General features: G+C 57.0%; 1 protein-coding gene across 2 annotated transcripts in view; it reads left to right on the top strand.

The window, feature by feature from the left end:
- Positions 1–15,481, top strand: part of ABCA3 (ATP binding cassette subfamily A member 3) — a 32,680-nt gene that overhangs the window by 12,629 nt on the left and 4,570 nt on the right. The window contains exons 8-28 of one of the 2 annotated variants that reach the window (XM_027737917.2): positions 461–584; positions 1,453–1,626; positions 2,274–2,455; positions 3,600–3,746; positions 4,037–4,166; positions 4,880–5,034; positions 5,790–5,945; positions 6,241–6,451; positions 6,731–6,881; positions 7,839–7,937; positions 8,091–8,283; positions 9,116–9,419; positions 9,881–10,154; positions 11,068–11,272; positions 11,729–11,948; positions 12,183–12,341; positions 12,784–12,956; positions 13,251–13,385; positions 13,513–13,707; positions 14,657–14,844; positions 14,998–15,168. In XM_027737917.2, the coding sequence (XP_027593718.2) occupies positions 461–584; positions 1,453–1,626; positions 2,274–2,455; positions 3,600–3,746; positions 4,037–4,166; positions 4,880–5,034; positions 5,790–5,945; positions 6,241–6,451; positions 6,731–6,881; positions 7,839–7,937; positions 8,091–8,283; positions 9,116–9,419; positions 9,881–10,154; positions 11,068–11,272; positions 11,729–11,948; positions 12,183–12,341; positions 12,784–12,956; positions 13,251–13,385; positions 13,513–13,707; positions 14,657–14,844; positions 14,998–15,168 (3,746 nt within the window). The remainder of the gene's footprint in view (positions 1–460; positions 585–1,452; positions 1,627–2,273; positions 2,456–3,599; positions 3,747–4,036; positions 4,167–4,879; positions 5,035–5,789; positions 5,946–6,240; positions 6,452–6,730; positions 6,882–7,838; positions 7,938–8,090; positions 8,284–9,115; positions 9,420–9,880; positions 10,155–11,067; positions 11,273–11,728; positions 11,949–12,182; positions 12,342–12,783; positions 12,957–13,250; positions 13,386–13,512; positions 13,708–14,656; positions 14,845–14,997; positions 15,169–15,481) is intronic. The other variant, XM_027737918.2, reaches the window with a different exon arrangement.

Here is a 15,481-nt window from a genome sequence, read left to right as displayed (position 1 = left end):
CAGAGCTGCTCTGCCATAGGACTGTCCTGGTGTCCCAGGGCTCCTCCGAAGGCTGGAGTCAGCCTTTTCCAGAGCGAGGTGGGCAGTGCTGCCCCACAGCTGTGTTCATGGCAGGGGGGACTCCCTCGGAGGGGCCTGGGGCTTGGAAGCCCCATGAACACTGTGCAGAGCAGGACCACCCTCCTATAGCCCTTGGAGGGACTTGGGCTCTTCCCTCTGCATGTGCCCACACCATGGGAAGCAGGAGGGGGCTGCCCGGGTGCTGGCCAGGCTGTCCCCTGCCCCTTAGACCCCATGTCACATGAAGGCCAGCTGTATTTTCTTCCTCTGGAGTGGTCTGGGAGTTTCTGGGTGTTCTCATCCATCTCAGTTTGTCTCTAACCCTTGGAGAACATCGGGTCTGGGCTGCCTGCACGTGCTGCAGCCACGGCTGGCTCTGGGAGTGACCAGATTCTCTCAGCAGGTGAGCAAACAGGGAGCGGTGCTCACCAACAGTGACCCCACGCTGGTGTTCACCTTCCTTGCCATCTTCTCCATCTCCTCCATCTCCTTCAACTTCATGGTGAGCACCTTCTTCTCGCGAGGTGAGTCCCACCCTGGTCCCTCCTTGTGTTACTGACCGCTTCCACATGTGGAGGGGAGGGGTCTTTCTTCCCGTTTTTGGCTGCCTTTTCCACATAGTGGGTGGGAGGGGATGTGGGTGCTGTTGCTTCCCAAACCAGAGCAGATCCAGAGGAGGCTACAAAAATGCTCCAAGGGCCGGAGCCCTTCTGCTCTGGAGTCAGGCTGGGAGAGCTGGGGGGGTTCACCTGGAGAAGAGAAGGCTCCAGGGAGACCTGAGAGCCCCTTCCAGTGCCTAGAGGGGCTCCAGGAGAGCTGGAGAGGGACTTGGGACAAGGGCCTGGAGGGACAGGACAAGGGGGAATGGCTTTGAGTTGAAATAGGGGAGATTTAGATTGGGTATTAGGAAGAAATTCTTGGCTGTGAGAGTGGTGAGGCCCTGGGCACAGGTTGCCCAGAGAAGCTGTGGCTGCCCCATCCCTGGAATTGTTCAGGGCTGTGTTGGATAGACCTTGGAGCAACCTGATCTGGTGGAAAGTGTCCTTGCCCATGGCAGGGTGTGGAACAAGATGGTCTTAAAGGCCCCTTCAAATCCAAACCATTCTGTGATTCTATGACAAGCTCATGCCTTAGGGCCTCATGCTGCTGTCTCGTGGCCCCAGGACTCTGTGCTCTGGGGTGTGCAGGGTCTTCTGCAGCTGCCCACCATGGGGTTGGGAGCCAGATGTGGCTCCTGCCTTGCTGTGGGACATGGGCTTGTCCTCATCCTGTCTCCATGTACCCAGCCTTTGTGCCAAAGGCTGGAATCTCCCTGGATGGAAGGCTGGTGAGGATACTGGGTGGCATCACCGTGTTACTGACGTTTTCCCTCCCGCTCTTCCCTGCTGGCAGCAAACGTCGCGGCTGCTGCTGGCGGCTTTCTCTACTTCTTCTCCTACATCCCCTACTTCTTCATCTCGCCCCGCTATGACCTGATGTCCCACAGCCAGAAGCTGGCATCCTGCCTCATCTCCAATGTGGCCATGGCCATGGGGGCACAGCTCATCGGCATGTTTGAAGGGAAAGGTGAGCAGTGCCATCTGTTCCTGGGGAGGGAACATCCTGTCCCTGGGGAGAGGAGTCAGCCTGATTTTCTGATGGGATGAGACTGGCTTGGTGAAAAGATGTCGGGGAGAAGCACTTTCCTGCTCCTAAGGAGAGCAGGAGGGTGAATTGCTGATTGCTTCCACACCAGGGGAGCCTCTCCATGCCCCTGGGCTGTGCAAAATGCCATCATCACTTTAATTACCAAAGGAATTCTGTTCTAATGGATAGGAACCATTGCATTTCCTCCTTCCTGATATATATCTTTAATTTCTTTAATTAATGAGCCTGCTGTTGGTTCCAGCAGAACCATACATTTACAAAGTGCTGGCAGTAGACCAGTGGCTGTGGAGAAGGGGCCATTTCATCCCAGGCAGTGGCAGAGAACGAGGTGGAAGGAGCATGGTGGGATGGAGGGAGCGTGGTGGGGTGGAAGGAGTGTGGTGGGGTGGGGAGCCTCAGGATGTCAGTGCCTCTTTTCCCTCCATGCACAGAAGGGATTGTAGAGCTGTGCAGGTGGTCATCGTTATAGAGCTGGGAACTGGGAGAGGGGATGCTCTTTGCCAGTCCTGGAGAAGCCTGTGTCCTGCTGGGGACGCAGAGGTGGCAGTGCCCTGTGTGCCTTGCAGGGACTGGCATCCAGTGGAGGGACCTCATGAAGCCTGTCAGCGTGGATGACAACTTCACCTTGGCCCAGGTGCTGGGGATGCTGCTGCTGGACTCGGTGCTCTATGGGCTGGTGGCCTGGTATGTGGAGGCTGTGTTCCCCGGGGAGTACGGTGTGCCACAGCCCTGGTACTTCTTCCTGACGGTGAGCTCTGCTTACACCCCTTCCCTGGGCTCCAGGGGCGTCATTTGGGGACGGTCACCACTTCTGTGCCACGCAGTGGGCTGGTCTGATGTATGAGAGTGGCACCATCTGACCTCCAAAGTCACAGGGGCTGCAGCACGTCCTGGCTGAAGGCTTATGCAGCTGTAATTTTTTACTGCCTAGGAAGGTCGTCTTGGCTTTAAATCTTTGTCCCGACACTTCCTGGCATGCAGGGTGTTGTTAAATGTCTCCATGCCCAAGCAAAGGCATTGGAGAGAAACCTCAAGTGTGAGCAACCAGATCCAGTCATCTGACACCCCCCTGAGCACTGCCATCCACTGCCAGCCCCCACGTGCCAGGGGGTGGGTGATGACTGTCACCTTGTCAGCTGAGCCACCCTCGCTCTGCCAAGCCAAACGCTCGCATCACCTTCAGCAGCTGCAGCTGTAGTGGGCACTGTGGGGAGCAACACAATTCCTTTGGATCCTGTGGCTGGATCCCTTGTTTGATAGAGAGGCTTTTCCTCCTCCCCTCTAAATTCCTTATCCCAGCATGGTTTCACTCCAGCATCTCACTCCCTCTTGCAGCCAGGCCGGGGGAGTGGAGATGCAGCCATCTGCCAAAAGCCGATTTTGCATCCAGGAGTTGTTGAATTGTTATTTCCACAGGGATTTAAGGTCACAAACATTTAACTTCATTCCCAGAGAGCCAGATGAAAGGAAAAAAGGCTGTAACTGCAGCAGGGTAGACTCCAGGCTGTTTGTATTTAGTGTGTGTCAGAGGTTTTGGAGGGAGTGATCATCCCTCTCGTGGGCTCTCCTGGGCAAGGTGCTTCTGCCTGAGTGATTTTACTTCTCATTGAGATACTGACCTTTTCCATGGGGATGAAGATGGGGAAAGCTGCTCTGTAACCCCAGGCAGTCCTGCTGTAAGGGAGAGATGGAGGAAGGAGGCAAGGCAGGAGGAGCTGTCCCATCCTGTCTGCCCTGCCTGCTGAAGGTGTGCTGGTTGGCAATTCCCAGATTGAGGAGAGTGGTCTGAAAGATCCCTAGGAGATGTCTGTGGGAGAGGAGGGTGGCCAAGGCTGGGGAGAAGAGATGGGCTCTGCCTATGCCTGAGTTCTCTCTCTCCCTTCCTCCATCAGCCCTCGTACTGGTGCGGGCGGCCCAGGACTGTCGTGGGGAAAGAGAAGGAGGAGGAGGAGGACCCCGAGAAGGCCCTGAAGAGTCAGTACATTGAGGAGGAACCTGCTGACCTCGTGTCAGGCATCAAAATAAAGCACCTTTCCAAGGTACCCACTGCTCAGCACGGCACAAACACACCATAATGTTGGTTTTGTAAAATCTGCTGCCTGCTGGGGACAACAGGTAAGACTGTTCCCAGAGCTGGCTGCATTTTTTGGTGGACTGAAGTGCTGGGTACTTACAGGTGCAGTGACATCTGAATTTAACCTGAATTAGAGCTGTTGTGTACTGCAACACCCTGTGAGCATCCCAGTGGATGCTGGGTGGAGCTGAGGAGGTGGATTCCCAGAGCACTTGCCTGGAGTAGAGCATCAACTCATTAATGTGATCTCTGCAGGTCTTCAAAGTGGGAAACAAGACAAAAGAGGCAGTCAAGGACCTCACAGTGAACATGTATGAAGGGCAGATCACTGTCCTTTTGGGACACAATGGTGCTGGGAAGACCACCACCCTGTCCATGCTCACAGGTAGAGCATCCTGCTGTGGGGCTGGTGTGGGGCAGGGAAGGGCTGATGGCTTGGCCCTCAAAGAGGAGCCGAACCTCATCTCTGAGGTTGGGGAGGGGTTTTTGCTCTTCCCTGGAGCACCTTTGGTTTGCTGAGCTGTTGACCAGGCATGCTGGGGTAGTGAGAGGGAAATGGAGGGAGCATGGGGGTCCCTGCTCAGCCCTCTACAAGAGTGGGATCAGCTAGTGGGGGAAATGATGGCCAGTCTTTGTGCTGGAGAGCCCTGAGAAGACACCAGACCCACTCCAGGATGGGTTTCTATAGGATTTGCCATGATAAGGCAGATAAGGGAGAACTAACTGGTCTTTGTCACCCTTGAGCTGCTGAGCTCCAGGGTGCCTGTTTTGGCATGAGAACCTTTGATGGTTCTCTTCTGTTCTCTGTTGCTCTGAGATGCTCCTGGCAGCTCAGGGGGCTCATGGGACCTTCCTGGAGCTCTGTCCTGACCTCTGCTCAGCTCAGAGCCGGGCTTGTTCCTTGCTGCACTGCCAGGTCCATGTCCTACCTGTGGGTGCCACACAGCCCACCCTGAGGGTGGGAGGAAGCTGTTGTACCCCAGCTTGAGCAGGAGATAGGCTTGCTCTGAATGTTGGCAGAAAGCTGCATGTGTGTGGGGATGCTCTTTGCCTTTGGGGTTATCCTGAGCCCTGAAGTTATCCTCTCTCCCCTGGCAGGGCTGCACTCCCCGACGGGTGGCCAGGCCTACATCAATGGCTACGAGATCTCCCAGGACATGGTGCTGATCCGCCGCAGCCTCGGGCTGTGCCCCCAGCACGACGTGCTCTTCGACAACATGACGGTGGAAGAGCACCTGCACTTCTATGCTGGGGTGAGTGTGGCACTGGGGGAGGCACCCAGCAGCCACCTCCTGGCTTCCTGAGGGATGAGATCCATCAAGTGGTTCCAGAGGAGGCCACGTAAATGGTCAGAGGGTGGAGGCCCTCTGTTCTGGAGCCAGACTGGGAGTGCTGGGGGTGCTCACCTGGAGAAGAGAAGGTTCTGGGGAGACCTGAGAGCCCCTTCCAGTGCCTAAAAGGGCTCCAAGAGAGCTGGAGAGGGACTGGGGACAAGGGATGGAGGGACAGGACAAGGGGGAATGGCTTCCCACTGCCAGAGGTCAGGGTTAGATGGGATATTGGAAGGAATTGTTGGCTGTGAGAGTGGGGAGGCCCTGGCACAGGTTGCCCAGAGAAGCTGAGGCTATCCCTGGAAGTGTCCAAGGCCAGGTTGGACGGAGCTTGGAGCAACCTGGTCTAGTGGAAGGTGTCCCTGCCCATGGCAGGGGATGGGACTGGATGAGCTTTAATGCCCCTTCTAACCCAAAGCATTCTATGATAAGCAGAACAGCCCTTGCCTCCTCCTCCCACCTCATCTGCAGGCAGGAGCTCCCTGCTTGGCTGAGGGAGGAGTGGAGGGTCACTGGCAGCATGGCTCTGTGGAAAACCCCACACCAGCTGTGCCAGCTCCTTCAGGGGTGGGCAGGAGCCCATCTCTGCTTCCCCACTTTCCTGCCTGGGTATGGGGAAGGGAGTGTGGTGGGGTTTGGCAGACCTGGGCTTAACTCTCCCTTCCCCCATCTGGCAGTTGAAGGGATACCCACCCTCCAAGTGCCCCGAGGAGATCAACCACATCCTGAGGATCCTCAACCTGGAGGACAAGCGCCGCTCCCTCACCAAGGCTCTCTCTGGGGGAATGAAGCGCAAGCTCTCCATTGGCATCGCCCTCATCGGGGACTCCAAGGCAAGCAGCTTCAACGGGGTTCAGCTCAAACCTGGGGCCAGCACAGTCCTTGGGGTGGCTCTGAGGCTGTTCCTCACCCGTGGTGAACCAGTGGGAGAAGCAGGGACAATGAGAAGGGGACAGGAGCACACTCACAAAGGGGAGGATGCCCTGAGGCTCTGCTGCCTGGCAGCTGCTCCCCCAAACAAGATCACTGCTGTGAGGTCAAGGCTCCTCCTGGGCCCCGGGGTTGTCCCTCCTGCACTGCTGGACCTCTCCCAGCCCTTCCTGACCTGCTGCCATGTCCCGTGTGCAGGTGGTGATGCTGGATGAGCCGACGTCAGGGATGGACCCGGCCTCTCGCAGGGCCACCTGGGACCTTCTGCAGCAGCAGAGGAGCAACAGAACCATCCTTCTGACCACCCACTTCATGGACGAGGCAGACCTGCTGGGGGACCGCATCGCCATCATGGCCAAGGGCGAGCTGCAGTGCTGCGGCTCCTCGCTCTTCCTCAAGCGCAAATACGGTACGGGAGGGGCAGCAGCCCACGCTCCAGGTCTGCTCGCCAGGGAGGAGCAGGAGGAGGGCACAGGGCAGGGAGGGGGCCTATTGCTCCTTGTCTGAAGGCTGGTTGCTCTCCATCCTGCTGTTCTGCCTCTCCTGAGGCCCATCCCCACACTTGCTCCTGCATTGTGTCCACAGCCCAGGCAAAGTCATGCCTGAGCATCCCTCTCTCCAGCCCCCTACCCGGGCCAGGCTGGGCTGGGATTGACCCTCCTCTCCCTTGTCTCGTGGCTCTGCCCAGGGGCAGGATATCACATGGTGATGGTGAAGGAGCCCTACTGCAACCTGGGGGAGATCTCCCGCCTCATCTGCCAGTACGTGCCCAACGCCACCATGGAGAGCAACGCCGGGGCAGAGCTGTCCTTCATCCTGCCCAAGGAGAGCACACACAGGTAACGCCATCGTCCCCTGCCTGGGGACCCTGGCTGGGTCCCCTTGTCTCCACACACTGGGGCACACACTGTCCTTGTGGGCTTGCTGGAAAGGGGAGCTGCTGGTCAGAGCTGGTCTTGGAAAATGGGGTTCAGTTCCTCCTGCAGTGTGGAGGGTGGCACAAACAAGGCAGGCTGCTCTGGCTCCAAAATCAAATCTATGGACCCAGCAGTCGGGGGAGGTGATTGTCCCCATCTACTCTGCCCTTGTGAGACCCCATCTGCAGTGCTGCCTCTGGCTCTAGGGCTCCAACAGAAGGACATGAAGCTGCTGGAGCAAAGGTACTCCGAGGGCTGGAGCCCCTCTGCTCTGGGGTCAGGCTGGGAGAGCTGGGGGGGTTCACCTGGAGAAGAGAAGGCTCCAGGGAGACCTGAGAGCTCCTTCCAGTGCCTAAAGGGGCTCCAGGAGAGGTGGAGGGGGACTTTGGACAAGGGCCTGGAGGGACAGGACAAGGGAGAATGGCTTTAAGTTGAGAAAGAGGAGATTCGGATTGGGTATTAGGAAGGAACTGTTGGCTGTGAGGGTGGTGAGGCCCTGGTACAGGTTGCCCAGAGAAGCTGTGGCTGCCCCATCCCTGGAAATGTCCAAGGCCAGGTTGGATGAGGGTTGGAGCAACCTGGGCTAGTGGAAGGTGTCCCTGCCCGTGGCAGGGGCTTTGGAATGAGACAGTCTTTAAGGTCCATTCCAAACTCAAACCCTTCTGTGTTTCCATGATTCTGTGATAGCTGAGGCAAGGAAGAGCAGCTGATGGAGCCCAAAAGCTGCTTTTGGGGACAGAGGGATGCTCAGTGCCACAGGCAACCCTGGAGTTGGCTGTAAGACTTAAACCAGCTGCAGGGCTGATGCACAGAGGGTCTTTACCCCTGAGTGCCCCCTCTCATGAGCATCAGTGTCTAACATCTCACTTCTCCACTCAGGTTCGAGGCCCTGTTCACGGAACTGGAGCACAGGCGGGAGGAACTGGGCATCGCCAGCTACGGTGCCTCGGTCACCACCATGGAGGAGGTTTTCCTGAGGTAGGAACGAGGGATGACCCATCCCCATGTGGTTTGATGATGTCCTACATAGCTCATGTGGGGTTTGCTGCCTTGGGTTTGGCTTCCTCAGCTCAGAACCGCTTGATCCGGCCTGGGCTTGTATTGCATCACCTGCTCTCCCTCCTGGCACAGGGTTGGGAAGCTGGTGGACTCCAGCATGGATATCCAAGCCATCCAGCTGCCTGCCCTCCAGTACCAGCACGAGAGACGCTCCAATGACTGGGCCATGGATGACTCGAGCAGCCTGAGTGGCATGACGGACATGACGGACGACAGCGGGGCTCTCATCACCGAGGACTGCTCCAGCATCAAGCTCAACACCGGGGTGAGCGCTGGGGGGACGGTGCAGCAGGAACGGGGAGGGGGCTTGTGAAGAGGGGGTTTGGAGCAGGGTTACCAGGTAGAGCCTCCCCCATGGCTGATCTCATGACATGTGGCTTGAAATTGGAAGATCAAGTTGGAATCTGTGTTTTTAGGGCAAATGACTTTTAGGGTTGGTGGGATTGGTCACTGCCATCCTCTTTGTGTTAATCTTGACATCTACAGAATTGCTCTTCGAGGTATTCCAGGTGGTCTAAAGTGGTTTTCACCTACCGTTGCTCCATCACTGGGGTTGAAAATCCATCTTCCTTCCCTGGCTAGGCTCGTGTCCCAGATCCTGCACAGCCCTTCACACCCCGCTGCCTCTGCGCCTGTGATAAATATCCCTTGTCTTCTCAAGGGCACGTCTCAAAGGCAGAGGGGGAGAAGGATGTTGCAGGGTTTGGAAAGCAGAGAAGGTGCTGGCAGGGGCTGCGCTGGGCACTCCAGGCGTCTCACCCGGCCGCTTTGGCAGCAGCTGCCCCACGGTAATCCTCTTTGTGAGTCTCAAATGCTGGGAGGTGGAGGAAGGTAAAGGTCATGGCTGATGCTGCTTTTAACACCTGAGATCCCAAAGTGGCTGTATCTCGTTCAGAAGCCAGGGAGTCAGATGTGCTGAAGCCAGGCAGCTGCCCTGCTAATCCCTTGACAGGCTTGGCTGAGAGCAGGCTCTGCTGCAGGCTGGAGGGTTGCATGCAGGATGAGGAGTGGTTTTGGAGTCGTTTCCCCATCAGCTGTGTGGGGTGATGTGTCCACAGCCAGCAGGGCTCACCTTGACCTGACCTCTCCCCTGCCAGTTCTACCTGTGCTGCCAGCAGTTCTACGCCATGTTCATGAAGCGAGCCATGTACAGCTGGCGCAACTGGAAGATGGTGGCGGCGCAGTTCCTCGTGCCTCTGATCTTCACTGCCTTTGCCCTCATCGTGGCCAAGACCTTCCCGGGCCCGCGGGACTCGTCCCAGCTGCGGCTGACACTGGAGCCCTACGGCCAGACCGTCGTGCCTTTCTGGGTGCCGGGCGCCGCGGGGCTGTCCCAGAGGCTGGCGGAGCAGTACGTGGAGCTGCTGGACGCCCAGCGCCAGTCGCCGCTGGAGGTGCTGGGTGAGGGCTCAGGGACAACCCATGGAGCAGGTGGAGCCACTGGTTCAGGTAGTTTAGGTCCGAGCCACAGCGTATCTGACACATTCCTGTCTATCCGCTCCTGCGTGGGAGTGTCCCAACGTTGGCAAGACCCCTCCTCACTTGAGCAGAGCTGCCTTCTTCGTAACCCTGTGTTTGTGGAACAGGCTCCCCTGAGCAGTGGTTACAACCCCAAACCTGCCAGAGCTCAAGGGGTGTTGGGCAATGCTCTCAGGCACATGGTGGGATTGTTGGGGTGTCCTGTGCAGGGCCAGGAGTTGGACTTGGTGGGCTCCCATGGGTCCCTTCCAACTCAGGAGACTATGTTTCTGTGATCAGGTCTAGGGTGGACCACCAGGGCTGGGGTGCCTGGGGTCTTTTCCAGTTGGCCCCATTTAATTCTCCTGCGATGGACTTGCTCCTGACAGTGGTGTGTTTGGCAGGTGGCCTGGAGGAGTACCTCATCTCACGGGCCTCTGAGGAAGGGGGGGCCTTCAACGAGCACTACATCGCGGCCGCCTCCTTCGAGGGCGCCGGGAACCGCACGGTGGTGACCGCGCTCTTCAACAACCAGGCCTACCACTCCCCGGCCACCGCCCTCATGCTGGCTGACAACGCTGTCCTCAGGGTGCTGGCGGGCCCCAACGCCTCCATCACCGTCACCAACTACCCCCAGCCCCGCAACATCACTGAGAAGGCCAAGGACCAGCTCATGGAGTACGTGTGATGGCACAGTGCTTGTCTTCCTGCTAGGGCCCGTGGCTCCTGTGGGTGCAGGGTGGCTTGGTTGTGCTGGGGTCAGTGGAGGAGCCAGGCTGGAGCTTCTCAGACCCAAACGTAGCTGTGATTACACTCAGGAGGACAAAGGAGCAAAGCTGTGGAGGTGACTTACCTGCCTGAGCCTGGAAGCCACATCACCCCACAGACATGTCTCAGAGATTGGGGTTGGTTTTCCTTGGGAGGTCAGAGCAGGGAGTCTGTGTGGCTGTACACTTCACAAAATCCCACATCTGGGGTCTCTGAACCTCTCCTGTACAGAGAGGCCATGCATGGGACCTCGCCAGGGCAGGGTGAAGGTTTGTGGTGGGCTGTGCAGGGTGGACTCTGTCTGGGAGATGCTCGTCTCACTGGGGTGTTTATTCGGCATGCTGGGGGAGTGTAGCCAGCTTGTTCCAGCTTCTAACTTCTTGCAGCTTCTTCTCTGCAAGAAGCCTGGTGTGGGTGTGCTGGCCACAGCTTCCTCATGAGGGGCAGCAGAAGGGCAGCACCAATATCTGCTCTCTGTGACCAGTGACAGGACCCAAGGGAACGGTTGGAGCTGTGTCAGGGGAGGGTTAGGCTGGACATCAGGAAAAGGTTATTCCCCCAGAGGGTGGTCAGGTACTGGAACAGACTCCCCAGGGCAGTGGGCACAGCTCCAAACCTACCAGAACTCAAGGAGTGTTTGGACAACACTCTCAGGCACATGGTTGGATTGTTGGGGTGCCCTGTGCGGGGCCAGGAGTTGGACTTGATGATCCTTTTGGGTCCCTTCCCTCGGAATATTCTGTGATTCTGTGCTGTCCCTGTGTGGCCTCAGCGTTGGTTTCTCAAGGTGTCCCAGCTCTCACCTGCCCCTCTGTCCCCACAGAGGCCAGACTGGGTTTGCCATTGCCATCAACCTGCTGTACGGGATGGCCTCTCTCGCCAGCACCTTCGCGCTGCTGCTGGTCAGCGAACGGGCCATCAAGGCCAAGCACGTCCAGTTCGTCAGTGGCGTCTACGTGGTCAACTTCTGGCTTTCTGCCCTGCTCTGGGACATCATCAACTTCCTCATCCCTTGTGCTCTGATGCTGGTGAGTTGCCCTGATGCCCTCCACATTGGTGGGAGCGCTGGGTGCTGCTCTGGGATGTGTGAGGTTGCAGGGAAAAGGACAAGGCCACTGGTGTTGTCTCAGTAGAAAGGACCAGCAAGAAAGCTGTCCCTTGATCCTGCTGGCAGCTGGACCATGGCCAACCAGCTGGGGCAGTTGACTGCAGCCTCTGGCACCTGAATACTTGGCTATGGGCACTAGGAAATGTTAAATCCATGGGAGCTTGGAGAGGAATTTCCCAGATCTGCCCTTCTGCATCTCAGTCTGCAGAAAGGGCTTCCCTGGGAACAAGCCCAGGCTGCTGGTAGGACCCATCTATGAGGGGTTCTCTGGGTCAGTGCAGTGCTGCTGTTACCCCAGTGTCTGGGCCGCTGGGACAAGGAGATGTTGCTTGAGATTAACCCAAATGTGTGTTCTCCCCACATTGCTGTGCCCCAGGTGATATTCCAAGCCTTTGATGTGCAAGCCTTCACCCAAGACAGCCACCTCGTTGATGTGATGCTGATCTTCCTCCTTTATGGCTGGGCCATCATCCCCCTCATGTACCTCCTCAGCTTCTTCTTCTCAGTGGCAGCCACGGCCTACACCCGACTCACCATCTTCAACATCCTGTCTGGCACCGCCACCTTCCTCGCTGTCACCATCATGAGCATCCCGGGTAGGTCACTGCCCTCTGTACCTGCCCAGTCATCACCAGGACAGTCCAACCCCCAAGGGAACTCTGTCATCCCAGGGCTGTCCCCACACTGGCAGTAAAACCCTACAACAGTCCATTCCCACCCATTAAACATGACAAAATATGTTTGATTTCTTTCTGAACTTGGCAATATCAGCATCTTTCTCCCAAACCAACCATCTCCAATCACCTGATCTTCCTGTGCTCCTCTTTCAGAGCTGGGCTTGGTGGACCTCTCCAAAACCTTGGATAAAGTCTTTCTTGTCTTACCCAATTACTGCTTGGGCCAGTGCATCAGTGACTTCTACCAGAATTATGAGTTCATTCAGTTCTGCACCTCCTCTGTTGAAGCCATTTTCATCTGCAAGGCCTTCAGTGAGTGTTGGTTGGTCCTCACCTGGCCAACCCACCATAGCCACACTGGGGTTCTCTGTGGGGTGGGTGGTGGAGCTGAGCAGTATCATGGGGCCTCTACTTGGGCAGTAGCTCCAGGTACCATTTTAAACCAAAAACTGGGCAGTGTTTGACACTCATAGGTGATCCAATTAAGGATTGGAGGAAAATGTGGGCTAGGGAAAGTTAGACAAGTAAAAAAATCCCAAGATTGGTGTCCTCTGTGTACCTCCATTGAGCATCTTCTGCCAGATCCCTTCCAGACCCAAATCCTCTTGTGGGAAGTGTTGGAAAGAGCTGTGGGCAGGAGAGGATGGAGAGGAGCCTGGCAAAGCTTTGGGCTCACAGATTCCTCTGGAGGTTACGTGCTCCTCCCCTGAATGTGGATTGATCCAAGTGTTGATTTTGTTCCATCCCTCCTCAGATATCAGTTATCAGATGAACTATTTTTCCTGGGAGACGCCTGGGATCGGGCGATACCTGACCTCCTTGGCCGTCCAGGGTTTCTCCTTCCTCTTCCTCCTCTTCCTCATTGAGACAAACCTTCTCTGGAGACTGAGAACTCTGATCTGTGGCATCTGCAGGCGGCGGAAATGGGTGAGCAGAAGCGTGTGGGAGGGAGCAGTGAGGGGCCCTCCAAGCCCAGCCCAGGAGTCCCTGTGAGCTGGAGACAGACCCCCTTCACCCAAATCATCTTCCCAGGGAGCATCCCTGGAACAGGTTGCTCAGAGGGGCTGATCCCATTGCGTTTATGGGTTGGGAAAGGGAGTGAGGCGTCCCCAGAGGTGGCTGATGGAAGGGATGGATCCTGCTGGGGTTGGGGACACTGGAGGAACCCATTTGTCCCCCAGCAACCAGGTGACACAGGGTGTGTCTCCCCCGTGTGTTCAGGTGGCACTGCTGAACCGTGTGTCTGTGCTGCCAGAGGACAGGGACGTGGCAGATGAGAGGAAGAAGGTTTTAGAGTCGCCACCAGAACTGCTGTCATCTCTCAGCAGCCCTCTGGTCATCAAGGAGCTCACCAAGGTGAGGAGAACGTGTCCCTGAGCATCCTGCTGCCAGCTGAGCTGTGTACTCCTGAGGCTGGCAAAGCCACCCCTTGCCTTGCCGTGCCATCAGATGGTGACACATGGCTTTGTGTGTTCCCCACCAGGTCTATGACAGCCGGGAGTCCCTGCTGGCAGTGGACAGGATCTCCTTGGCCGTCAGCAAAGGGGAATGCTTTGGCCTCCTTGGCTTCAACGGAGCAGGCAAAACCACCACCTTCAAGATGCTGACTGGTGACGAGAGCATCACGTCAGGGGACGCCTTTGTGGATGGGCACAGCATCCTGGCCAACATCAAGAAGGTACCGAGGGCTGCAGGGGCAGAGGGCAGTGCTGCAGACAGTCCTGTGCCTGGCTGGGCTGAGCCACCTCGCAGAGGTGCCTCTGTGCAGGATGTGGTTGTAGTTCCAGGGGTGGCAATATCCCAGGGGTATTGTGTCCTTGGTTGGCCCATTATCTGGTCATGTAAAAGCAGTCCCCTCTCCACTGGGATCACAGATGTGATACAAATGGAAGCCAAACCTTGTGAGGGTTTTGCTCCATAGTTGGAAATGTGCAAAATGTGAGCTACTGATCACAATTGGAAAATGATCTCTCTAAAACAAGTAGGTCAAACCTGTCCAGACCCCTGCTAGAGGACTCCTTGGGAGTTACCGACTCCGTTTGGAAAAGCAAGAAATGAGCAGGGTTGGGTTTTCAGTTCAACCTCGGGATTCCTCCACCACTGTCACAGATTTCACAGAATATCCTGAGTTGGAAGGGACCCACAAGGATCATTGAGGCCAACTCATAAGTGAATGAGACCCCCGACAAGGTCAGGCATAGAGAACACAGGAAGGGTCTGCCCTGAAAGCATGGCCCAGATTGATTCCCTCCCTGGAGCTGCCTTCTGTCACACTCTTGTCCTTGGAAAGGACCAGGACATGGTGGAGGTACCAACCCTCCAGCACTTTCCTTCTCCTGAGATCCTGGGAATCCCAAAATGGTCCCTCACAGTGAGGAACCAGCTTGGGAGAGGGCAGTGTGAGCCCACCCAGTTGTCACCCAGAGACACGTTGTCTGTGTCCATCCTTGCCAACCCTGCTGCTCCAGCAACAGGAGCATTTCCATCTCATTCCACCTGTGGTTTTGGAGCTGTGGCTCAGCCCCCATCGTTCACTGAGGAGCAGCAAAGCCCTGTGGGTGCCCAGGCACCTCCTGGCCTGGAGGCCTGCCTGTGAGCTAATTCCCTTGGGTTCCTCTCGCCCCCAGGTGCAGCAGCGGATCGGGTACTGCCCGCAGTTCGATGCCCTGCTGGAGCACATGACGGGCCGCGAGACGCTGAGCATGTACGCGCGGCTGCGGGGCATCCCCGAGCGCTACAGCGGCAGCTGCGTGGAGAACATGCTGCGGGGGCTGCTCCTCGAGCCCCACGCCGACAAACTCGTGAGGACCTACAGGTGAGAGAGGCGTGGACAAACCCTGTGTCCGCTGCCCTGGTGCTCCCTGTGCTCGTCCTGGATCTCTGTTTACATTCCCATCTCCCTTTTTCAGTCGACTTGATGATCTTGGAGGTTGTTTCCAACTGTAATGGTTCTGTGATTCCTCTGCAGTGGTGGTAACAAGCGGAAGCTCAGTGCTGGCATTGCCCTCATTGGTGGTCCCCCTGTGATCTTCCTGGATGAGCCCTCCACTGGCATGGACCCCGTGGCCCGGCGTTTGCTCTGGGACGCGGTGACACGGACGCGGGAGTGTGGCAAATCCATCATCTTCACCTCCCACAGGTGACACTTGGCTGGGCAGGGCTCAGCGTGAGAGATCAGGGAGAGTGGCCAGGTCCAAGGGATGGAACCCAACTCCAGAACCTGGTGGGTGGGCAGTCCCTGTCTGCAGCCAGGGGCTGGCTTTACATAAATCTCCCTCCTCCAAAAGCCTAGAGAGGAGGGAATACACCTCCAGCCACTTTGCAGAAACTTCTGCTGTTGTGTCCTGGTGTTTACATGCCCAGAGAAGCTGTGGCTACCCCATCCCTGGAAGTGTTCAAGGCCAGGTTAGATGGAGCTCTGAGCAACCTGGTCTAGTGGAAGGTGTCTCTGC

This window comes from Pipra filicauda, unplaced genomic scaffold, assembly GCF_003945595.2.
Source record: "Pipra filicauda isolate LSUMZ 115617 unplaced genomic scaffold, ASM394559v2 scaffold319_size1146426_pilon, whole genome shotgun sequence".
In the NCBI taxonomy this organism is placed as follows: Eukaryota; Metazoa; Chordata; class Aves; order Passeriformes; family Pipridae; genus Pipra; species Pipra filicauda.
This window is presented reverse-complemented; position numbering and strand designations above follow the sequence as displayed.